Source organism: Physcomitrium patens, chromosome 5 (assembly GCF_059467195.1).
Source record: "Physcomitrium patens ecotype Gransden chromosome 5, ASM5946719v1, whole genome shotgun sequence".
NCBI lineage: Eukaryota > Viridiplantae > Streptophyta > Bryopsida > Funariales > Funariaceae > Physcomitrium > Physcomitrium patens.
This window is the reverse complement of record NC_143414.1, coordinates 9,297,943-9,322,000: the sequence shown is the minus strand read 5'-3', so window position 1 is coordinate 9,322,000 and position 24,058 is coordinate 9,297,943. Positions and strand designations below refer to the sequence as shown.

The window sequence follows — 24,058 nt, the reverse complement described above, 5'->3', positions numbered from 1 at the left end:
GCAATTTCCAAGACTTCTTTCAATGTGAATTCCACCTTAGCGTTTAATATACGTTCTTCCAACACCCCTTTCAAATTTGTTGCCGCTTCAATGTCAGAAAGTAGCTTATAAGCAATTGATTTGCCCTTATCTTTTGTCTCCGTTGTTTTTTCTCCCAATGATGCTGAGGTATCCTTTACAGGCAATTCTTGTGAAGTTGCCTCCCGAGCCTTGTCTCCTCGAGTTTGCCTCTTAAAAGAATTTCCTTCTCTAGTATCATCAAAATTTCCTCGTCTTTTTTCTTCCATCAAAGCTTCATGTTGGCTCTTAGCAATATATGCATGAACTGAAAGAGACTCAACAGGATCCTCCCAACCTATTCTTCCTCGTATTGTAGCTGCAGTTCTCAATAACACTTCTCAAGGTAATTTCCCTTCTTGCATTGTAGAAACGGCAGAAGCCCAAAACTCACTAGTTTCCGTACTTCCACCAATTTCATCATCTACTCTAGCACCATAACTTGCACTTTCTCGTGTTGCTGTTTCATGCTCTTTTAGGTAATCTTGAACCAATGCTCTCATTCCTCCCTTGCCAAAATTGGTTTGAAGAAGATCCATTCTATTTTTTAATGCTATCTTTCCATCTTTCCAGCAAATAATTCCCTGCCATATCATATTATTAAATTCATTGCAATCTTTTCTAGTGTGTGAAGCATCATCACACCAAATGCATCTTTGTACATATCCTTGTTTTGAAACATTCTTTGAATTGTTTGTAGAAGTATTCTCTTCAAGTCTTGGTAATTTGATTTGAAGATCTCGCATTCCTCGTATAATTTCTTCTTTTTTCATACTGCTTTCTTTGATAAGGATGTTGAAGGTTGAACTGTAGGCATTGTTGGTGGTGTTGTATGTACTGGAGCTTTGGGTGCTTGTACTATTTTCGGAATATTGCTCCCATCCTTCCTCCTTTCTCTTTTTGTAAGCAACCCCATTGCATCTTCAACGTTCTTCCACTTCGTTGTCAATCCTTCATGTTCTTCTTTGTCTTCAAGAAGGAGTTCTAATTTCTCTTGCAATTCTCCATCAGCAGCTTGAAGAAATAGATCAACTTTGTTCGGCTCCAATGTCAATTTTTCTACCTTTGACAATTGAGAGTACTCCCTTTCAAATTCCTTTAGTAGCTCTGTTGCTTGCAAATTCTTATTGGGCCGTTCAATCCATTCGAGAAACAGCTTCTTAGTAACACGATCAGCATCTTCCAAGAAATATTTGTCTTTCAATGCATGTAAAAAAACCTCCTATGAATTTCCATAACGATCCGTAATCGATGTAATGTGGTCTCTTATCTCTGGTATCATGGCAAGTCCAAATAGTTCAACCATTTTCTTCTCAGAAACCCGATTTAATTCCATTTCACGAATATAACAACTTAAATACCTTGAAATATTCCTCCCATCAAATTGATCAATTTTATTGACCATTGCTTGCAATGCTTTGGTTACCAAAGCTTCCTTTTGATCATTGCTTTGTTGTTGCTGCATTGATAATGAGAAGGCTTGAAACAAACTAGCAATAGACGGATCCATGTGCATACCTTGTCCTTTAGAAGAATCCCCACTATAAACTCCTCCCAAAAATACTTCAAAATTTTTATTTTCGTTTTCCATAAAATAAAGATAAAATCAACCGAAATCCAATATCTTCCACTTCAAGCTTTCACGTCGGGTTCACCACTTTTGTCGTATTACGTGCTTTCTTGCTCGAGAACGCGTCGCGCGTCTGGCTGTAGAAGGTAGTATGGAGATTCGCCAATAGTCAAGCAGTCTATCAGTTTTTGACTGTTAGAATATAAACGACTACAAGAATTCATCGTAAATCTATACGGATGCCCCTTCGACTGCTCGCCGAAGTCCTTTTTGTCCCAGCCGGTAGGTCTCTAAACGTTACAGAGAACCTCGAATAACCCAAACTATTAATCTTCGATACCACTTTGTACTTACAATCTTGTATCCACTAACTGTCTTGTTAGATTAACCCAATAAATTTCATTCACTCCGCATACTCAATCCTATAGACACCCTTTTAATTCTTCAATCTCAGACGTAACTCGATTTCACAAAACAGTCAAGAGTAATCAAACCCACTTCATTAAAAATCTCGATTCACCATTACAACACTAACTTCAACAATGATTGCCTCAGTCTTCCCAAAATCCTATGAAGAAAAAAAACCCAATTCTCTGTCTTCTTTCCACGCCCGAAGCATGAAGCTCCTCTCCCCCCGATCTTCAAAAAACCTCCCAAAAACTTATTCTCCCTCTAACCTTATCCTTTGAATTTCTTCAATCTTCCGTCTTGGATCCGGAATTGGCTCCCACCATCAGAGCTTAGATCCAAAATTGGCTCTCGCCGTCAGAGCTTTCTCCTCCGTTTTTACCTTTAAGAGATCCATTTACCGAAAACAACGTTCCCTGAAACGGCACAGAGAATAGGACAGCCTGAAACAAAATCGGAACCTCGTACTCGGATCCACATTGAGTCGCCCGACCAATTCAGGTTTCATATTGAGTAAGATGCCCGTAGTAACCTGGATGTTCACGTAATTGGGTCAAATTGGTCCTCGCGTCACATTGGCTAAGACGCCCGTAGTAAGACCTAGATATTCCCGTAATTGGATCAAATTGGTCCTTCGCGTCAGACTGGCTGAGGCCCGTAGTAAGACCTGGATTTTTCCGTAATTAGACTGCATTGGATTGCCCGACAAATGCTGGTCTCATATTGGGTAAGAGGACCCGGATTGGATTCTTGAAATTGGATCCAATTGGCTCTTCGAACCAGGCTCACCCGTCGTGTGAATTGGTCCTTTCTCTTCCTGCTGACTTCCGTTACTGGAATCGAATGGAGCATTTCAGTATGCCGTGGCTGACTGTAATGGGGTGACTGAACCTGGCCACTCAGTATTTGCATTGGAGTTGGTTGTTGCTCCCAATATTCGAGGTAATTGAACATTAATAAAAGTCTCTTTTCTTTATATTTTCATGGTATACTCGTATTAGAATATGACACCGTTGGCTTCAAGGACCGATGAACCACTTGACTTATGAACAACAGTTGGAATTCATAGCAGACGTTATGCAATAGATCTTGATTTTCTTGCATTGATATTGATTAACAACAACATTGCTTCTCAGAGACCTCGAAGCTAAAGGAGGGGGTGATGTTAGGGACATAGTCTTTAGAATCTTCTAGAGACAAGTTTCTAGAACCTTCTAGAAGCAAGTCTCTAGAACCTTCTAGAAGCTTCCTAGTTGATGGAAGTTCCTTGAGAAGCTTCCTAGTTGATGGAAGTTGTTTGAGAAGCTTCTTAAATAGGAGTATATATTGGAATCGAGTTTGAAGAGTTCTTCAGTCTCGACAACACATATCTTGGAGCTCTATCTCACCTCTTTGGTATTGTTCTTGTATTCATCTGATTAATCTAGTTCTTGCCAGTTCTTCTTGAACTTCTTGTTAGATCTCGAGCCTGTATTTCTATGTTTGTGATAAGCACACATATAAGAAACTAGCCTTACAAGTTAAAACATGTGTCTTGTAATTTGGACACATGTCAAAGATTCTATAGAATGTAGTGACATGGTTTCTAGTTTGATAGTATATTTAGAAGCAAAAGTGAAGCCTTCATCATTCTTATCAATGCCTTTTTTGTTCTATGATTGTCGTTTTACTTATTCTACAATTCCTTTCAAAATAAACTTGTATAGGAGAATTCGAACACAGGAAAAGACTAAGTGTATGAGTTTTACTTGTTAGGAGCACACAATTAACTGTATTCCGAACCACTAAAATACTAAGAAACACTACAATGCTTTCTCACAGTAACAATACTCCTTCATCAACTGATAACAATAGTGTGCAACTCTGCACTCTCAAAATACCGCTCAAAACATAATAATTTCCATCCAACACGAAGAATAATAGACTTCATTCCAACAATCTGAATTCACATAATTTTTGTAATCACAAACTTCCTTTGTCGAAACACACATAGCTCTCAATAAACAATAGTCATAATCTTCTAATAACTCCTCATATAATTCAATCACTCAATACTCCAATTACATAATCAATAACTCATAAATCAATCTCTGATTTATTCTACAGACTCACCTCTCAGTATTCAAAAACTATCCATTACTCTTCAATAATAAAAAAAAACAAAGAGACAAAGAGGTAGAACCAAGCTTACCTCGGCTCATGACTATCACAATCTGGCATCCCAACAAACTTCTACAACTCCTATATAATTGCTCATGATTTCCAGATTCTAACCGTAATCCCATAACTAACCGCTTTTAATAACTAAATCAATCATCTATCCTCTTGAACTGACTATTCTATGGACTATTAGTCTATTTTACCAATATCTTACAAAAACGAACTAATATCTATTCTACATGTTCTTAGTCTTGTTTCAAGAATCTATACTCTTCTTGTTTTTGGCAATAGCCATTCTAGTCTTAATACTATATTATTTCTAGAGTGAATATTTATTGTTCTTGAGTTTGAAAAAGAGTGTTTTAAGTTTTTTTTTTTTTTTTTTTTTTTTTTTTAATTTTAATTCATGTCTTTGATAATTATAACCAATGTGAATTATTGTACTATTATTATTTGTAAATTTGCATTGAAAGTCTTCTCTAAAGACGTTCCAAAATATCTTTAAAAATTTAGAGTACTTATTTGAAGTTATAGACTTTTCACTTAATTGTCCACATATTTTAAATAAAAAATATTTTAAAATCATATTATAAAATTTTAAAATTAATTAAGTTTTAATGACATATATCATAATAAAAAATTAAGAAAATTTGAATTATGTGTGCAATAAAAAAATAGTGTATATTAATATTATAATAGTAAATAATACTTAAATATCTTGTATATTTATTTTGTATAATACTCAAATTAATTAAATCATAAAAATATTTTTGTAGTAAAACATAAAAGAAAAATTTATATTTTCTTAAATAACTTTGATAGTTTAAAGAGTATTCTAGTAATTATTTTATCCACACAATTAATTAAAAATAAAAACAAAATAAAAAATATTAGGATTTTTTATTTTTTAACTTTTTTTCATTTTGTTTCTTTACTTTAAAACCTTTTTTTTTTACTTCGAAATCTACTGCTTTTCATTAGATTGATAATTACTTTAAATTCAATGTTTTTTTAAAAATTATAATTGTGACAAATAAAAGCAATATCATTTAAATTACATAAATAATTGAAGTTATAATATTTAATAAATTAATATAATTATGTAACTAAGTATATCAATTAATAATATTTAAAAATATCAATAATATTATAAATCATTTCTTGTTGATGGTTTGAAATAAAATATTATATATTAAATATTTTAAAAATCATACTTGAAACGTTTGATGAAAATGGAAATGAATTAATTTTTTAAGATGATTAAATATATGTAATTATGTTAATTAAATGTAAATTTTCTACATGTATTCTCATTGGAATTTAAACATGAGATGGAAAGAAGATTTTTTAAAAAAAAATTTAATGTAATTTATTAAAATTAAAAAATCACGATGTTTTTTTAAAATAAATTTTTAGTTAATAAAATACTAATAGTTTAATTTTACTCAAAAAATATGATTTGAAAAAATTTTAAACTATTTCTGCAAACATTGTATTATAGGTCAGATAAAACATACTTGAATTTGTATTCACAAAGATTCAAACGCAAAATTATAAATCCGTAAAGTTTTTAGTTCTTCTAACTGTATTGTAATATTTTTTTTGCAAAATCATAAATTAAAGGCTAAAATACTGCCATGATTATCGATATTACTATCTATATAATAGCTGCCAGTGTTCCTACACAACAGAGTTATTTAATAAAAAACCAAATTCAGCTTTTAATAATTATTCTGAATTAGGAAAAAATAGGAAACTCATGTGGTTAAAAATACAATTTTTTTGTGAACATGGTTAGAAAATTATTTTATTTGAGAGATTCCATTTGTTATAATAAATATGAAATAAAGTGAAGAAGAATGACTCATGTTTAAGGAATCTGTAAAACAGATCACAAAATTATAAAACCTCAATGTAAGTAGAACAATTAGTAGTAATATTCATAAAATAACTCTTCACAAATATCAATTTCATTTAAGATAAATAAGATAATTCTATATTTGATAAAAATTTCTTATTTTAGATAATTCTTATTTTAAGATTATTTTATATCAAAAGAAGATCATGTTAGATGTTTTTATAACTTTTTACCTTACATAAAAATAATTTTAATTTAATTCTAATACACCTACATTAGAATTTGTTTTATTTCTTATATTATTCTTTTATTATTAATATATGTTTTAGTTCATAATAAAGTTTGATTTGAAGTAAAACATGAGGCATAAATGCATATTCAAGGAATTGCACACTTGTCTCAGGATTGGCATGATTCTATGTAGAAAACACAAGAAAGAAATTGGTGAGTTGTAAAATCTTAATAAGTCGAATTTATATACTGAAATGTCCTTTAAAGGATTATAAAAACTATTTATAACACCTTTGCAACCTTATTCCTATGACAAAACATTATTAGAGTATAAAATGATGGTGTCAAGAATTAGCAACAGATAGAGCAAACTTCATTATTATTTCTCTAAATATTAAAAACAAAATTCTAATAAGGAAACACCTTATTTAATGCTAAGAATTGCGTAGGTTCATATATTTAAAAAAAAAAACCAATTATCTTTGGTAGTATTTTAACTTCTAACCTAATATGAACAGATGGCAAAGACAAATAAATTGTTTTATATTGAAATTTAAAGTAATTTTGTTTTAAGGAAGTATTTAAATAAGAATTTTAAAATATAATAATGCACTCTCATCTAATCAAGAAAATTTAAAATTCTAAGGTAATATTAGTCAAATAATATTTATTTAAATAATCTATTTATTTTAATTTTATATTAAAATAGAATCAAACTAATTCTAATATAAAAAAGAATTAATAATAATGATATCTTTTATACTTTATAGATTAAATTTTGATTCTTAAACTTATTTTTGGACTATAAAGGAAAAATTCATAACTCACTTTGTAAAATTTAGGCAAACAATTCTACAAAAGAATTTCCATCAATTATCCTTGTTGCCTACAAATAAACTTTGTACTTGAAGAAGACTTTCCATTTAAATAGAATGACATTTACTTCAAATCTTGCATCCAAAAAAATACCATATTTATTTGGCTTTTGTGGCACAAAGATGTGGTAGTGAATATATAGTATCATGGACATCAACGTTGGTATTAGTAATTAGGAAGATAAAAAGAATTATAAAAAAATAAAAATACATAAATTTAATAATGTCTCACAAAAAAAGCTTCTTAAAAGTCTTGTACATGCAGAGTTTATTTAATGAGTATTTTTAAATGATTAATAGATTAAAAACTTAATCAACAAGTTGATCATGTATTGCATATAGGAGAAACTTGCGTTACAAGTTAGACATATATATATATATATATATATATATATATTAAGTAGCTACTTTGTAATTGGCAACAACCATTCTAATTTTTGTCTTATATTTAGCTTTAATTTGTCTACTTTTATCTATTGTGTGTCTCAAGAAAGTATATTCTTTTTAGCATTTTTTTATGATTAAGGCTCATGATATAAAGAAGATAAACTTGTCCATTTTATTAATATTTATTGTATCTTGTGCTTTCTTCTAAAACTTGAAACCATTTTATATGGATTTTAGAAGTATGAGCAAGCACATAAAATTTGGAATAAACTACCTCTATATTATACTTACTAACATCAAATCTTCAAATATGAGATAGTTGTAAGCTTTTTCTTTGAAATAAACTATCTTTGTAATAAACCCTCTCCAATAATTTAAATGTTTTTGCAAATTCGGTCTCCATTTAAAGAATTTTGCTTATGGTCCATTTAGATTAAAAAAGAACAACTAAACAAGAAACATAGAATAACATCTGTATAAGAAGCATGATATAGATCAATAATTCAATGAGTAGGACAATATCCTCCTCTTGAGATGGGACAAGTCATGAAAGGAAAAACACCATCTTGGTACTAGAACGGTCAAGCCAATTAAATAGAATTCTCAGAACAGCACAATGTGGCTTGATATTACACAATAGTCTAAATAATAGTTGGTAGCTACTTTCCTAAGAATGCTTATTCCATCTCTTTGGTATTAAGATTTTAAGAGATAAGATGTCAGTTATACCCAGGTGGCTATACTCCGTACTTGTTCGAATTACAGTAAAAAAAAAAAACAAAAACAAAAACAAATAACAAAAAAATCGTGAGCTGGGACATTTACTGGGTGGAATCGTGCCCCTCCTACTTGGCACCCCACGTTCACCATGGTTCGGAGGTGGCGACAGTGACGAAAACAGCTCCTCGTGCAAAGGATGACTGCCGCCTCTGCAAGCTGGAACCTGACGCTGGCTTCCGATTACGCCGATGGAGCACAGCACCTGAAAGTGCCTAGATGTGCGCAGCTGGAGCGCAAAACGTGGAACAGATGCAATTCTGGACTAGATGAGTTCGTCAGACAGCTGTTCCTAAAATTAGTAGTTGAGTCTCAAGCCCCGAACCAACCCGAAAAATCACTTCGCTGCCATATGCAATGCACCGGGCGCAGTCTTGTCACCGCGCCTCGTGCTGGTGCAACGCGGACTCGGCAGGTTGACGTTGTAGTCGCCTAGCAGTTACCAATTTCCCCGAAGTGGTACCAGCAAACTCAATTTCGAAGAAGCTCAGGTGCAGTTACTGACGGTCCGTCGGCATGGTGCAAAGTGGCAAATCGAAGCTACAACGCGTGAAAGGCGTTGAATTCTGTACTTGAGACTCCGTGGACGGAAAGATGAGATGAACCCCTGAGAAACCGCCGATGCAATTGAATTCGACAGTCAAATGGAGGGGTTGCTTGATTGTTAGCATTGACTGTCCTCTTTGTTTTTATTCTAAACCAAGACACTGAAGTCTGCACTCGTCGAAAAGCAGTGAGCATGACCACTTCAGGGGTGCATTCACAACGTGCTTTGCTGTGTCCATGATCACAAAATCTCATCAGGATGTGATTCCACGGCATATGTCGAACTAATCTCCTGCACCAAGCATCATGTCGAAGCTCTCAGAACCGTTAAATGACACCATCCCATTTTACTATGCATTTCCAACGAAGGTCCATCTCAGTGCCTCACGCTCGATGCTTGGTGGGCCCAGGTGAATCCTACCCCTGGAGCGCTGTTTTTGTTGAGAAGCAGTGCAAGGATTCCGAGATGCCACCTGAGGTTATCTGAGCTCGCAGTTACTATCATTGGGTTTCATCTCAGGTAGATTGTTGAGCCGAAATATTCTGGCACGGAAGTGTTTGTTTGGTGGAGGCTATTGTGAAACGAATGTCTCAGAAAAAGTATGCAGCTCTATATTTGGGCTCTCTCACATGGTTTACCGCCTCCTTTCGCGACGAACTCGCAGTTATGGACCGTGGTGAGGTCTTCTCGCTTTAAAACCCCTCGCGGTCCCTCGACTGCAGCAAGTCTCCCACTTCTCGTTCCTCGCTGGGATCAGGCGAAGGGTGCCGAGAGGTAGTTCAGGGATTTTTCGCACAGGCGCCAACATCACGGTTCACAATTTCGGTCTGATCAGCACAGTGGTGCGTTGCGAAGTGCATTGGCGAAATCTTTCTGATCTACCCGCAATGGGGAGCATGTCAAGATGCATTTTCTCGGCACTGGTGATTTTAGTCGCCGTATGTTCGGTTGCGAAGCCCGCGTCAGCAGCGGAGTTCAGAACTCTCTCCGGACAGGGAAGCGACAGCGATTCGTCGTGGGATAAGTGGCTAGAATCCGTCCGCGTCGAGTACGAAAAGAAGCAGCAGCAAAGTGTTCTGGGCGTCGACGAGACTATGACAACACAGGCGGCACCGAAGGGGAAGACCATTTATGTGAACAAGCAGAAAGGGCCGTACAGGACTGTTCAGCAGGCTGTGAACGCGGTACCGAAGGGCAACACGAAGCGCATTGTGATCTACATTCCTGACGGCGTTTACAAGTAAGTCATGGGCCCGTATTTTGACGAGAGCTGGTGAGAAGTGGATGGTGTTGGGGTTATTGGCGGTGATGGGTGAGTTGACGTGGTTTTTGTTTGGGAATGGTGCAGGGAGAAGATCTTGGTACCGAAGACGAAGCCGTTTATCACGTTCCAGTGCCAGAGCAGGAAAGCGACGTTGGTGTGGGGAGATACAGCTGCGAAGGCGGGAGGAACGGCGAAGAGTGCTTCTACTGCGATCGAGTCGAAGGGGTTCATTGCTTATGACTGCACGTTCGCGAACTCTGCACCCGCTCCACCGGGCGGCGCTGTAGGGAAGCAGGCGGTGGCGCTTCGGATCCAGGGAGACCAGGGCGCATTCTACCGATGTGCATTTTTGGGAGCGCAGGACACGTTGTACGACAAGGAAGGACGTCACTACTTCAGGGATTGCTACATTCGGGGGTCTATCGATTTTGTATTCGGCGATGGGCAGTCGATCTACAAGAAGTGTCTGATCGAGTCAATCGCAAAGGGCACGAGTGGGTCGATCACAGCTCAGAAGAGGGAGAGCTTTTCGAGGACGGGTTTCGTGTTCGACCAATGCACGATCAGGGGAAGCGGGTCTATCTACCTGGGACGTGCTTGGGGGACGCACTCTCGCGTGGTGTTCTGCAGGTGCAACATGGCGAACATAATCCGTCCGATCGGGTGGCAGGACTGGGATGATAAGAGGAGGCAGAAGACGGTATTCTACGCCGAGTATGCGTGCACGGGTCCCGGAGCGAACAGGAAAGGTCGCGCGCCGTGGTCGAAGGTTCTGAGCGCCGCACAGGCGAAGCCGTTTTTGGATTACGGATTCATCGACGCCAAGCAGTGGCTGCCGTATGTGTAGAGTAGGGTGGGCGTAGGTGAAGGTGATGGGTACGTGGGAAGGGTGGAACGATTGGTTAGATAGGAAGATAATTATTTGGAGATGGGTGGGGTGAAGATTGGTATTCATGTTAAGCATTCTTTGTTTCCAATAAATGAGAAGCAGAGCAGCGCGATGCGATCGTTGCTGTGGTTGGTTTTATTGTGTCGTTGGAGCGTGGATGTGCTTTCACAGTGGAGTGCGTACTGTTGCTGTGCAGTGCGGTGGGAGTTGGCGATCGCTTAGTTCTGGCAGATGTGAGATGTGCATACACAGGTGGGTAGCCGCGGAGAGGTAGGAATGTGTTTGAGTGATGAGAACTTGGTAGTGGTGTGGATAGAGGGAGGGTGGAAGTGTAGAAATCCATGGCATTGTCGGGGCAGCCACAGACAAACGCAGTGCGAACTCCTGGCAGCAAGGATCAGGTCCAGAAGAAGAAGGTGAGGTTTTGATATGCCTGGCAGTGAGTTTTGCAATGGAAGTAGTGTCATGCATGTGGGCTCCGAACACGGGTATGCGGAGGAACCTTTCGTTCCAGCACGATGCTCATGGATGGCTTTATTTCGACTGCGTGTGGATACATGGCATGATTTTTGTTTGTCTGCATTATTTCACTACGGAGCACTCGCCGACCTTTGATGTGAAGTCTGCATGGAAATGAAGTGAATACTTGTATTGCATGATCACACAATTCCATATGTCCCTCATAGTCGATGTGAAAGTTCGTTTAAAAGCAAATGTAAAGAACGATGTAATGAAAATGTTCTTTCGAGATTCCCATTTGGTTGAAGATGCACTGGTAGGAGTTGGAGTGAAATCCATAACATGAGAACTGAAGATGAGTATATATAAAGTTAGTGTGAACTCCAGAACGCGATTATAGTTGCTTCAGTGCATAGTGACAAGTGCAAACACGAGAATGTAATAGAAGTTATTTACAAATGAAATGATTGGACTTCGTATCCAATCTATATAATTTAGACAGTTGTATTTGTAATAATTACAAATGGATCTTTAATAAGTGGAGAGATAGAAGAGTTCTACAGAAATATCTCATGGAATATTTGACAGTCGATCAAACTATACCATAAGATGTGCAATTACAAATTATAATCTCACCATATAATGTATTGAAGTATACAAATTGAGTGATATTTAAATAATAAATATATTCATAAAGAAGTTTGATTATAAGGACTAGATAAAGTTCAATAAAAGTATAACGTATTTAACATGTATATAAGATAGAATAGATATTCTTGTTTATGTTTAGTTGTTAAAAGATATTTTATATTATGTATGTTATTTATGAAGACTTATTTAGATAATTATTCTTTTTGAGGAAATTTTAAAAAAATCTTAAAATAAGAACTAAGAACTATCATAAGTAAAAAAGTAACCAATTTTTTTTATATCCATTATTATCATGGATTTTCAGTAGATTTTATATTTACTAAAGATTCTATTTAAGAAAATTATAATATATCTTTTGATATTCTTATATAATTGATAGTTTATTTATTTTATCTTCAAATTGATAAACAAATCATAATTTTGTATCAAGTTTTAGAAAAATTTCAATTTATTATTTATTATTATGAAGGTATTTATATATATATATATATAATTATTTGATTCATTATATATAATTATTTAATTATTTAAACTTGTTGGATATGAAGAGTAAAAAGAGCTAATGTATAGAAAAATGTTGGTGGTTTGATTGTGGGAAAAGAATTAATTTCTTTATTTTTAGATGAGATTTTTTTACTTATATAATAATATTTGGATCTACTTTCTTATCTAAACTTCATTCAATATATATATATATATATTTGTATAATTACAAAAAAACCAAATAAATTTAGTTGGCAATAATAAAAGTTTAAATCAACATTCACTTATCATTAAAACAATTATGGTAAAATTTTAATACATTTACTATGAAACTTTCACTATTGAAGCTTTTCTTTGATGTTATCTATCAATATTAATAATATCTCAATAAGAATAATGATCCTCAAAGTATACATGTACTTTTTTTTTTAATCAGATATTTGATGAGAAACAATGTGTTTAATACAGCATATTTTTTGCAGCAAGATTCAGGGTGCTCTAACACATCAACTGCAGAGAAACCACATCTTGGAAAGAAACAGGTTCTGGTTTGCTTATCGATCTATTTGTTGATGTTTTAGCACAAACAAACTGGATTAATTGCAGAGAAACCGGTTCCCTCACCCGCTTTCTAAACAGGATTGCAGATGGTGCTTCTCGACGTCACTGATATCACTTGTTCAGGAAAAGACCCACAATACGTAGATGCAAAACAGCTATTCATTAACAAAAAGGATAACGAAACGGATATCACGGTGTTTATCGAAGTTTTGCCAACAATTGGAACGTTGCGAGTAAAGATGTGCCGAAGCACTCACTTAACTAAAGCAAAAAAATATTAATCTATTCATCGCTGACGGAGTGTTGACCAATGAAACTTATGTAACTAATCTGTAGCGAAGTGAACACTAACTCTAAAAGAGAATCAATTTACTATCTACAACTACCAATTCCAAAAGCCAACAATGCATGAGACGCATGCTAGCTGTCCTGGCACTCTAATTGCAAAAACTCTGAAAAACAATCTTCAAATAATGCTTTACAAGGAAAACAGCTCAAGCATCCACAAAGAAAAGTTTCAGGAAGCATTTTCTAAAATCTTTCTCTAACGACGACGACTTCAAGTGCCTTTTATTTTCGATGCAAGAGGTGATCTTGACGCTATGGTTCGCAACTGTTGAAGGCTTCGCCATCGATGGCACACTTCCGAAACCCAGGTTTGATCCTTCCACCGTTGCCTTCATAAAAATTAATGGCAGGCTGGTTGGAATGCAGCAAACACCATTCTATCCTCTCCATCCCTAGCTTCACAGCCTCCTTGGCAATTTTCTTGAGAAACATCGTGCCCAATCCCATCCTTCTGTAAGGTTTCCTGATATGAAGAGCCTCCATATACAAGCCTGGTTTCGCAAGGTAGGTCGAGTAATTTGGGAAAACGTGAGCAAAGCCAGCGACAATACGAGAGTTCTTGCCATCGACACATGGTGACTGAAATGCCTCACGGTCTGGATCCTCTACCAAACTGCCCGCCGAAAATTCACCTATGACCTCAGCGTAGAGATCCTCGCTGCCAGAATTGATCCTGGGAATCCCTCTAGGCGCCTCAACGACTTCGGACGCGGCAATTGCAGGAGCGCTGGTGTCGTGTTCTTTCAGGTTCATGTTACTGGCAGATCGGAAAACCTCTAGGACAGGCTCCTCCATATCCGTCTCCTTGTTGGACTGCAAAAGGGACTTTGGGGAGCTGACTTCATTTAAGAACACTCCATCTGAGGCTTTCGGAGAACAGGCTTCACTGAAGAACCTCCCTCTGTACTTCACATTGCTTACGGATCTAAACAACATTAATTCCACCGAAGCTGTATTTCCTAGCAGAACTTCACTGGTGTTGACAGGAGGTACCTTCTCAATCTCCCCTGATGTGTCTGACAAGGGCTTTGTCACAACGGTACCAGACATAGCTTCGTCGTCTTTGTTCTGACTAGCAGCTTCCTTCGTGGGCTCCTCAATCTCAAGAATGAAGACTGTAGGCCCCTGAAATGGTGCGTGCGTGAAGAGGAGCTCATTCAGCCCGATGTCCGTGGATTTGCAGCTGGACCTCATTTCCTCTACTTCAGCAAGCTCATAAACGAGTGCATTGATAAGTGGAACATCTAACCGGGTGGCCAGTCGAACGGTAGCAGCCATTGCAGAAGTCTGATGCGCACACGCCCTGAAGATTACCAAGTATAAAACTCTCTGCACAAGCATTTAAAAACACGATTCTTAATCTCAAAGTATGAAAGCAAATATGGCTGATCGTAAGGAGCATTTATAAGACTAACAGACTGAGAACGAATCCATTTAGGTTGCTCCAGCGTTACTACAACTTCAAATGATCCAAAGATGCTGCTGATGAGCTATCTTCTCAGAGCAAAACCTTTTCACGTGGTCTGACAACGGGCTACAAAGAAAGACTGTAATGGCTCCATAACGTTCAAAGCATAATGCATCTTCGCGATCCGCAATTTCCGGTACAATAGACCTTCAATTAACAAGAGGAACCACTTGGTAATGAAAAAGAGCGACCCTAAAAAGCATTAAATGCTAATTCGTGTATGCTGTCATCGTCGAGGGAGAATGATAATCCCAGACAGAGACTCCATAACGTCAAATCCTTGGACCACATTCCTCGTTATCCACAAAAAGTTGGCCCCATATAGATCACACAAGTAACTCAGAAAAAGGATTCAAAGCCTTCCTGGATCGTGACTTGTGAAGTCAGGGAACCCAAAATGAAAATGCAATAGAATCGGCACCCATCCATCAATAGAGGAAATCATAAAGAACTGACCTAAAAGATTCTGAAAAAAACTGTCGATAACAGGGCAAGTCAATCCGAGGTAAGTTTTAGAATCCAGCTACTGCTTCGCATCAGACGCAGCCTAGTGAGCCCAGGTAGATGATACGAGACGGCGCTGCAACTCCTCTTGCTCGCCCTTGAAAGGATTATGGAACCAGTTCTTGTTACCCTGGATGGAGTTGGGCAGAGAAGAGAAGATGTGCGGGTTGGAGCCGTAGTCGGCAGAGAGGAGGATGGCGGTGTACAATGCCGTGGCAGAAACGGTGATATTGTGCAGGAAACGATACTTGGTGCCAGTACCCATCGCAAGCTCGATCACCTCATTTGCACCATAGCATGCAAAATCTAGCCAAAACCATGGCTCGGACCTTACGGACAGTATCTAACGTCTCAAGCTAAAAAACCTTCAAACCCTGCTCAGAATAACTCCCTCCCCGTTGATCATCAGAAGATGGCTCTTCGAGCACGATGCTCCTTCGATCTAGACTTTCGAACGCTCGTGCATAACCGTGAGAACGAAATCCTGAAGGAGTGAGCTTTCAAAACACAATCTATGACCGTGGTGATTTTGATAATGTCTGCCTACGATCGACTATTCAGAGACTAGCCCAAAAGTTTAGGGTAACGCTAAACACGGTTTATATGTTCGGGAAGACGAAAACCGTGATTCGATACCACAGCTCGATATCCGCCACGTGGTGCATTACATTTAAAAGTTTTGGCGCCTCACACTTCTTCAGTCGTTGGCCGCAGAATTTTCGAGTATTCTTGCATCACCACTAATGAATATATGTTTGAATAGGGTGCTAATTAGGTTAGGCTTTCGATTAGTTCGTACCCAACTCAACATCTGTAGTGCCTGCTGAACTTTCGAGATATACGTCTTCGCTTGAGAGCCAAAACAATATATTGTCTGATGTCGTTGACGTCATTATGAGTGGCACGAGAATGTGGTGGTGAAAGCCAATTACAGTCGAATTGCTAGATCTGTTGGGCTGCCCTTGTTGCTGGGGTGTGGTTGTCTTTCAAGTATGTGCGCTTAAGAGCAGGATGGGAAAAGGATCTATTGGTAGTGGTTATGACTGCGAGGAGGAATTGAGAGAGGACGAAGAGGAGGAGAGTCAAGAGGAAGCGGGAGAGGAAGAAGAGGAGGAAGAGAGAGAGGAAGAAGAGGATGAAGAGGAGGAAGAGGAAGAAGGGGTGAATGTGAGGGAAGATGATGAAGCTGAATCTCAAAAAGCACAAAATGTGGCCGCTTTGATAAGGTAATGCATTCAGTGGTGATTCACAACGCCAATTATGACTTGTGTTTTCAGTTACAATTCCACCCTTGAAGTTTAGCGGCGTGCTGGAGAGTCGGTTCATTTTTTAAGACTTGTAGCTTTTGAGTTTCGCGAATTGATCATGTTGAGGTGATGGCGGGAAGTACGTGCATTGGTTGACCTATGATGGTGTGTGGCAGGGGTGATGTGCAAGTGAATAGACAGGCATTGCTCCCGAAAGTCCTTACAGTATCAGATGCAGCAGTAGTTATCAGGAGACCATTCAAGTCTCCATGCCCTAAAGCTTCCTCTGGTTCCAACATCGAGCTTCTTCGTCGTCTTTCAGCTCGGAAGCGTTTTATCCCATGGGGTTGTTCAAGATCACCACTCACTTCTATCACAAATACACCAATACCACTTGCCCCTGCGAAAGAGGAGGAGCCTCTCAAGATAGAGCTCCCTCCAGGGGTTGAGCCTCTGGTTTTGTGGCAGCCAGATGAGAATGATGGGGGTTCTGAAGAAGGACCAGCTGAAAAACTACAACCTATCATTGTGGATCCTCACCTTACAAAATTCTTGAGACAACATCAAAGGTGGTCCTCTTTAAAGCACGTTAATGCAATTTGCATTGCAAGTAATTCTTTGTAACACACGTATCATGAGTGCAAACGTGCAGGATTCGAAGAATATATATGATATTTTTGAGGCCTCGATCAGTTGAAGAGCGTTATGTGCACTGCTGTGCAGAAAGTCTCAGAAATTAATTCAGATTGTCACATGTATTTATGTTGGCGCAAATTTGCAGGGAAGGTGTTCAGTTTATGTTCGAGTGCGTAGCTGGTCTTCGTGGCATGGCGATATCAAAAGACGAGAAGGCTACTTCTGGTGGTTGCATTCTTGCAGATGACATGGGGTACACTATTACGTTGTCCATGATATCTGTAGTTACATACTCTTTTTTAGCAAACCTAGAACTGTTGGACTCTATTGCACACTTCTTCTCATTATCTTTCCATGTGCTCGACAACCATGCATATGGACCAGTAAAGAAAGATGAGAAATGTTTGAAAATGGGCTCCAACTTTTTGAAGGTATTCGTGATTTCGAGGAACTTCAGAATGACCGTAGAGGGTTGCTTATGGAGCAGGAAGAGCGCTGAATCGTTGTTTTTCCCACAGATTGGGCAAAACTCTGCAATCGATCACTCTTATGTGGACGCTGTTGAAACAAGGCTTTGATGGGAGGCCAATGGCAACGAGAGTTGTAATTATCACTCCAACTAGTCTTGTGAGCAATTGGGAACAGGAAATTACCAAATGGCTGAGTCACAGTACTGTGAATGTGCTGGCTATGTGTGAGTCAACCCGATCAGATGTCCTTCAGGGAATTTCTACTTTTCTCTCGCCACAGAACTTTTATCAGGTAAATCAGACTTTCGTTATATCTGAAAATGCTCACTAGAAAATTTCGTCATTATGCGCTTCTAACTGTGTGGTTACGGACAATTGTGTATAGTCCAAGTTAGTAGAGGAATCGGAGTTGCAATTGAAGGTGTGATGTAGCATTGACATGATGTGTAACATTACGAGCTTAATTCGCTCTATTCAGGCAATCTGTGCAAAGTTTCGTAGCTACTGTCTAGATATCGAGATCATCATGGATAAATTTGAGTGGTACAGAAAAACAGAGACACAGTCTTGTAATGATTTGATTTGGATGTATTCGAATGTGCTCTGCACGGACAACTAGCTCAGTTTTCCTAAATAATATTGAAGTGTGCTTGCAACGCTTATAAAGTTGTGATTGGTCTCATACTAATAGCGTCACATTATGTCTCAGGTTCTTATCATTTCATACGAAACTTTCCGCATGCATGCAGCAAGATTTGAGAAAGAAGGTAGCTGCGACCTTCTCATTTGCGACGAAGCTCACAGGCTCAAAAACGACAAGACACTTACTAACCAGGTCCGTAAGCGCTTGTATTCTCAATGGATGATCGCCGATAATGGCACTTCTAATTGAAGAACAGGTTCTGATCTCCTTTTTGTACCATTATGCAAAATGTGAGACACTAGGATTTTAGACTTGCTCAAGTTCTAATATTTCTCAGTAACTCAATACTATGGTAGGTCCCTTGATGCAAAATTGCCCGAGTAGCATACAAATTAGCTTCTACATAATAGCATCAGGCGCTTGCTTATGAGTGGAACTATCACTGTCTGTTTGAAGATCTCTGATATTTGGAGGGGACGTAACTCATGCAGGCTCTCGCTTCTCTTCCATGCTTTAGGCGTGTGCTATTATCTGGTACTCCTATGCAGGTAATGTTACTGTATCTGAGTGCTTTGGTCGCTCTGAAGTGATGCCTCAGCCTTCAGACGATCCTTTGAAGGAGAACCCATGTACATCTTTGAAAAGCAGAGTTTACCTGTCCTTTTTTCTCTTTGAAATGGAGGGCGATTATTATTCTGAATTCAAAGTTTTCTTGTTCTAAAACTGCAGAATGACCTAGAGGAGTTTTATGCTATGGTCAATTTTACAAATCCTGGAGTTCTCGGCAATGCAAGCACTTTTCGTAAATACTATGAGGTAAGCCTCTCAAGTTCTCGTGAATTTTGTCCCCAAGATGTCTTTGCCTGTCCTGATTTACCTTCTGAACTGCAGTAAGCCTGATAGACATTCTGTTCTTGCCAGAACCCAATTCTGACCGGGCGGGAGCCTGATGCTACTGATGAAGCCAGGGCAATAAGTATTGAACGATCAGCAGAGCTTAGTGAGAAAGTGAATCAGGTATTTTTCTTGCCTCTACTTTTGAATTTCTGACCTTTTCATGCGACGAAGTCTTGTACTGTGATATGTAGACTTGTGTCTGACCAGAATGTGCTTAATGGCAGTTCATATTACGGCGGACAAATGCTTTACTATCAAATCACTTGCCACCTAAGGTATGGCAATTCTTTGTTCGTTTTATTATGAAAGCCCATCACGTTACCATGTCAGTCCTGTCTTGTGAGTAGCCATATTGCAGGCTGCAGAGATACTACATTCTATTGTACATTATTTAGAGCTTCTGTTGGAGGAGATTTCTTAGTTTTCAAGTCTTTTGAGGAGCAAGAAACTACTACTGTTGCCGGCTTTCTGATTTCCCCATGAGCCCTGTGCAGATAGTAGAGGTTGTTTGTTGTAAATTGACGGAGCTTCAAACGAGTCTATATCGACACTTCATACGGTCAAAGAATGTGAGTCATTTTAATCAAAGAAAGTCGTCTTGACTCTGAGAATGTGAGTCTTGGGGTGAGTTGCTTTCTGCAGCAAGTAGCTTCGAATATGACATGTTGCCCCTTCACAACTACAGTTGGAGCAAACAAAAACACAGGATTTTGTAGATTCTTAATTGTTTATCTTGTCGAATTTTTTCTCGTTTCAGTGCTACAACATGTTATTTTGGCTGAAGGTATATACATTGTGTGCTAAATGTGGCAGGTTCGTCAAGCCTTGGAAGACCAGACAAAGCGAGCTAAAGTATTAGCATCAATTACAGCATTGAAGAAGTTATGCAATCATCCGAAGGTTCTGAGTTTCTGTATTCTTACATGATTGCTTCGGAGCTGTCCAGCTTTAAAATACTCTTATTGGCGCTGTTGTTATGTATTAGTAGTTGGTTCCAAGAGAATACCCAATATATTTCTGGTTTTAATTTAGATTTTAAATTTTAAAATATTTTGAGAATGCTAGATTCATTTTCCTTACGCTTTTATGTGTGCAGCTCATCTATGACACCATTCGTGCTGGTGGATCTGAAGCTGCTGGATTTGGTGACTGCCTGAAATTGTTTCCACCACACTTGGTCGCTAGCCGGTACGCGCACAAAATTTGTATACGTGCTTAAAAATTTCACGTCGAAAGCATTCTGACCAACCTCGTAGATATGTGGAATTGCAGGAGTAGCTCGTGGCCTGACTGGATTGAATTGTCCGGGAAGATGGCAGTATTAGCTCGATTGCTTTCGGAGCTGCGCTGCAAGACTGATGACCGCATCGTTCTCGTCTCGAACTACACCCAGGTGTGCTGCCCTAGTGCCAGCAGCCTATTTGAGTCTTTTACTTTATGTATCAATTGGCTTGACTTTTCAGTTTACTAATTTTTATGGCAAAAACTCCCAAACACTGCCCTTGTCATGGACTAACTGTGGCCAATCAACAGACTCTCGATTTATTTGCTCAGATTTGCCGTGAGAGGAACTATCCATTTGTGAGACTGGACGGGACTACCTCAATTGGTAAACGGCAAAAGTTGGTTTCTAGGTTTAATGACCCGAATCAGGTAAGATATGTAGGGAGATGACATCTGGCATACAAAATAGTCAATTGGTAACCAGTTCTCTATGAAATTTTAATGCAGTTGTATACTTTTACGTGTATCGACTTGATGAATGTTTCTGACCGGCGCCTTCTTGTTCAAGCGCAGAACGAGTTCGCTTTCCTTCTAAGTAGCAAAGCAGGAGGCTGCGGTTTGAATTTGATTGGAGGCAATCGATTGGTGCTATTTGATCCTGATTGGAATCCTGCAACTGATAAACAGGTAAAGAACTTCTAGTTCACAAATGATTGCGTTACCAAATGATGCAATGAGGAGCATGTTTTGTGAGTGATTGTTACATCCGTCTTACCTAATAGAGATTTGTCGGCGCTACTCCACTGCAGGCAGCAGCTCGAGTTTGGAGGGATGGGCAAAAGAAAAGAGTATATGTTTATCGGTTTCTTGCCAGTGGAAGCATTGAAGAAAAGGTATGGAGTACGGAACCGAGTTAATGAAATGACTTCAAGGTTGGACATCATTTACTCGGACTAATGGTATACGACTATTGATTGCTGTAGGTATTCCAACGCCAGATGTCTAAAGAGGGCCTTCAGAAGGTAGTTGATAAAGAACAATCAACTGACGCTAAAGCGCAGGTTTGTGAGCCATTTGACACTGCTGATATTGTTCTGAGTATCCAACATAGTGCATCCTCTTTTGAAACTTAGAAACCATGACTAAACTGAACGTTGTTTCTGATGAAACGTTGTAATCAACTTGTGCAGGTTAACATGTTGTCTACCGATGATCTCAGAGACTTGTTCACACTTCGTGAAGACGTTAGGTATTGATATCAGCCAGACAAGAGAAATATTGTTTTGAGAGGGTTCAGTTCATTTGATACCTTGATTTGGCTTGCCTACGATTGCTAACTTTGCAATCTGACAGGTCTGATACGCACGATTCGATTAGCTGCGAACGGTGTGACGCGGAAGGTGGCCCTGGGGAGATGACAAGCACTTCCGACATCTCTGCTGTCATGGTTGAGGACATTGGAGAGTTTGCTAAGGTCGCTGGATGTGCTGGCAAGCTGAGATCGTGGGAGAGACAGGTGTGTATAGCCAACTTTGGGGTAAATCCATGCTCAGCTGTAAAACATTCTCTCTTAGGGCCTTTTTTTCCCTCGCACAACTTTTTATCTCGGTTTGCGTATGTGATAGTAACGTGGACGAACTGTCTGCTCAGGTTGGAACACCTGCTGAAGAAGACCTCTTGAGCTGGGCTCATCACTCTGATTCTTCCACCATCCCTGATGCCATGCTGGAGGCTGCTTCTAGAAATCAGGTGCTCGTCTTAAGCAATGTCTCGCATGCAATACAATTGCGAAAGTCGTGAGTATTTTTGAAGATCCTGAACTTATTCGTGTAATTTGGCTGGGGTGTGTAGATTTCATTTACCTTTACCTGCCAGATTGATGGCAAACTCACCCCCATCGACAGTTTTCCACGCTCATCGGCACTCTATACTACTCCCTCCTTGAAGGCTAGAGCATGTGCAATACCTGTTACTAGAACGTTGCGTGATCCCAAGATCTCACAAACCCCGAATTCATTTACCAGTGGGCCCAGCACGAATATTAGGGAAGAGCTTGGGGCAGTTACTACAGCCCAGTCAATTCTACGTGGGCTGCCTCCTTCTGCAAGAAAAGCTGAAGCACCTGGGATCGTTACTCCACCAGCGAGGTCGATTCTGCGTGGACTTCCCCCTTCTGCAAAAAAATCGCCTGCGACCGTGTTGCCGCGAACGCCAGTCTTGCCTCCCAAGAAGCGCCCAAAGATCACTATTGTCCACAAAGCTAGCAGACACATTGCTGCTTCACAACATTCGTCAGACGAGAGCAGTGCCTCTGAATTTGTAGCTGACGATGACGAAGATGACAACGACGAAGACTTTGCCTGATAATTAGCGTGCAATTGCGGCCTGTATTATAATTTTGCGACTAGATAATGAACTCTGGCAATTTTTTTCTTAACGTTTATCTACCTATTATCCTTGTCGAAACCCATGGTGGGTCACTCAACCTGAGATGTCAACCATTTATTCTTTCAAAGCACTTTACACATGTAAGGAATATTGATTTCACCTTCTGTTTTGTTCGTAAGGACACTGAAACAAATTCTTTGATTCAAACACTGCTCATCAGCATAATACATATGGTTGCGATCATAATGCTGGTATGATCGGCCTTAGCCCTGGCAGATTTAGAGTTGTGATTCTTCTTACAAATGTAAGTCCTCTTTCACACCCAGTATTAAAGGAGATGAAAAGTCTTGCAATTGCATCCTTTAACTTGTGTGTGCCTGTGCATGTTTTTGTTCTTTACTCTTTCTTTGTTTTTAAAAACAATGATTAAGTAATCATGTCAACCATCATAAATTACACTTCATCAATAATGCAGTTCAATTTATTTTTTTTAAACAGCTAGGGTGAACTTGTATTGATTGAAGAGAAAATAATAAAAAGAAGATTGCCTTAGGTTCTAATACCTTGGGACAAGGTAAATCTAGTAGTAGAGAGTATATTTCAATGAGAATGGCTTCCTACCTGTATATGGTTAATGTTGAAGGTAGATTACGAGACTGCTGTGGAGGGCTTTGGTGTTCTAGTGAATCACCATCCCTACTCTAAGAATTCATGTTTTACTAATCATGACTTACTCCTCTCCAATATAGGTATTTTTAGGAGAATGCCTTCTATAAATTACATTTACTTACATGCAATATCATTTTATGTAAGAAATGTGGCTCAGTTCTTTATGTTCTGTGCTTGTATGCTTCCTAAAATTTGTATTTAAGAGTTTTTTTTTTTTTTTTTTTTTTTTTTTAATTTAATTTTTAATTTTTTAATGTAGAAGCTGCAACAAATACAATGGAGAGAGATTTTTGGGCTTATTCTACACCTTTATTTGTCAACTTCAACCTTTCTATGCCAAATCATCTATATTCATATGGCTTCTTTTGTAACTCTTGGCCTAAACCA

At 38.5% G+C, this 24,058-nt stretch overlaps 3 protein-coding genes across 4 annotated transcripts; 2 read left to right on the top strand and 1 right to left on the bottom strand.

Annotated features, from left to right (window-relative positions):
- The first annotated feature begins 9,604 nt into the window (after nucleotides 1–9,604).
- LOC112282981 (putative pectinesterase 53) lies at nucleotides 9,605–11,161 on the top strand. Its single transcript, XM_024521241.3, has 2 exons — nucleotides 9,605–10,110; nucleotides 10,219–11,161. Exons 1-2 carry the CDS (start codon nucleotides 9,758–9,760, stop codon nucleotides 10,979–10,981), a joined length of 1,116 nt encoding a protein of 371 aa, XP_024377009.1. The 5' UTR covers nucleotides 9,605–9,757; the 3' UTR covers nucleotides 10,982–11,161.
- Nucleotides 11,162–13,352: 2,191 nt separating this feature from the next.
- On the bottom strand, nucleotides 13,353–15,590 carry LOC112282982 (uncharacterized). The gene is made up of 2 exons (XM_024521242.3): nucleotides 15,450–15,590; nucleotides 13,353–14,854 (listed from the first exon to the last, which is right to left on the bottom strand). The coding sequence occupies exon 2, from the start codon at nucleotides 14,801–14,803 to the stop codon at nucleotides 13,778–13,780; it is 1,026 nt and encodes a 341-aa protein (XP_024377010.1). The 5' UTR covers nucleotides 14,804–14,854; nucleotides 15,450–15,590; the 3' UTR covers nucleotides 13,353–13,777.
- A 777-nt stretch (nucleotides 15,591–16,367) lies between these two features.
- Nucleotides 16,368–23,166, top strand: LOC112282980 (DNA repair and recombination protein RAD54). Of its 2 annotated transcripts, XM_024521239.3 has the most exons (21): nucleotides 16,368–16,723; nucleotides 16,921–17,313; nucleotides 17,526–17,633; nucleotides 17,899–18,142; nucleotides 18,560–18,685; nucleotides 18,985–19,041; nucleotides 19,223–19,309; nucleotides 19,415–19,510; nucleotides 19,615–19,665; nucleotides 19,885–19,959; nucleotides 20,204–20,290; nucleotides 20,487–20,578; nucleotides 20,663–20,783; nucleotides 20,924–21,043; nucleotides 21,188–21,301; nucleotides 21,424–21,507; nucleotides 21,598–21,675; nucleotides 21,805–21,863; nucleotides 21,968–22,130; nucleotides 22,265–22,363; nucleotides 22,466–23,166. In XM_024521239.3, the coding sequence occupies exons 1-21, from the start codon at nucleotides 16,509–16,511 to the stop codon at nucleotides 22,976–22,978; spliced, it is 2,982 nt and encodes a 993-aa protein (XP_024377007.1). In that variant the 5' UTR covers nucleotides 16,368–16,508; the 3' UTR covers nucleotides 22,979–23,166. The 2 variants fall into 2 exon arrangements, with proteins under 2 accessions (XP_024377007.1, XP_090106556.1); XM_090250430.1 differs by lacking the exons at nucleotides 16,368–16,723; nucleotides 16,921–17,313 and having other exon boundaries at nucleotides 17,868–18,142.
- The last annotated feature ends 892 nt before the right edge of the window (nucleotides 23,167–24,058 follow it).

Excerpts from the sequence above, each read along its gene's own strand:
- LOC112282981 (XM_024521241.3), top strand. The coding sequence starts at position 9,758 with ATGGGGAGCATGTCAAGATGCATTTTCTCGGCACTGGTGATTTTAGTC. Across the intron at positions 10,111-10,218 it reads ATTCCTGACGGCGTTTACAA|GGAGAAGATCTTGGTACCGA; the intron begins GTAAGTCATGGG and ends GGAATGGTGCAG.
- LOC112282982 (XM_024521242.3), bottom strand. The coding sequence starts at position 14,803 with ATGGCTGCTACCGTTCGACTGGCCACCCGGTTAGATGTTCCACTTATC.
- LOC112282980 (XM_024521239.3), top strand. The coding sequence starts at position 16,509 with ATGGGAAAAGGATCTATTGGTAGTGGTTATGACTGCGAGGAGGAATTG. Across the intron at positions 16,724-16,920 it reads AATGTGGCCGCTTTGATAAG|GGGTGATGTGCAAGTGAATA; the intron begins GTAATGCATTCA and ends GGTGTGTGGCAG. Across the intron at positions 19,042-19,222 it reads TATCTGGTACTCCTATGCAG|AATGACCTAGAGGAGTTTTA; the intron begins GTAATGTTACTG and ends CTAAAACTGCAG.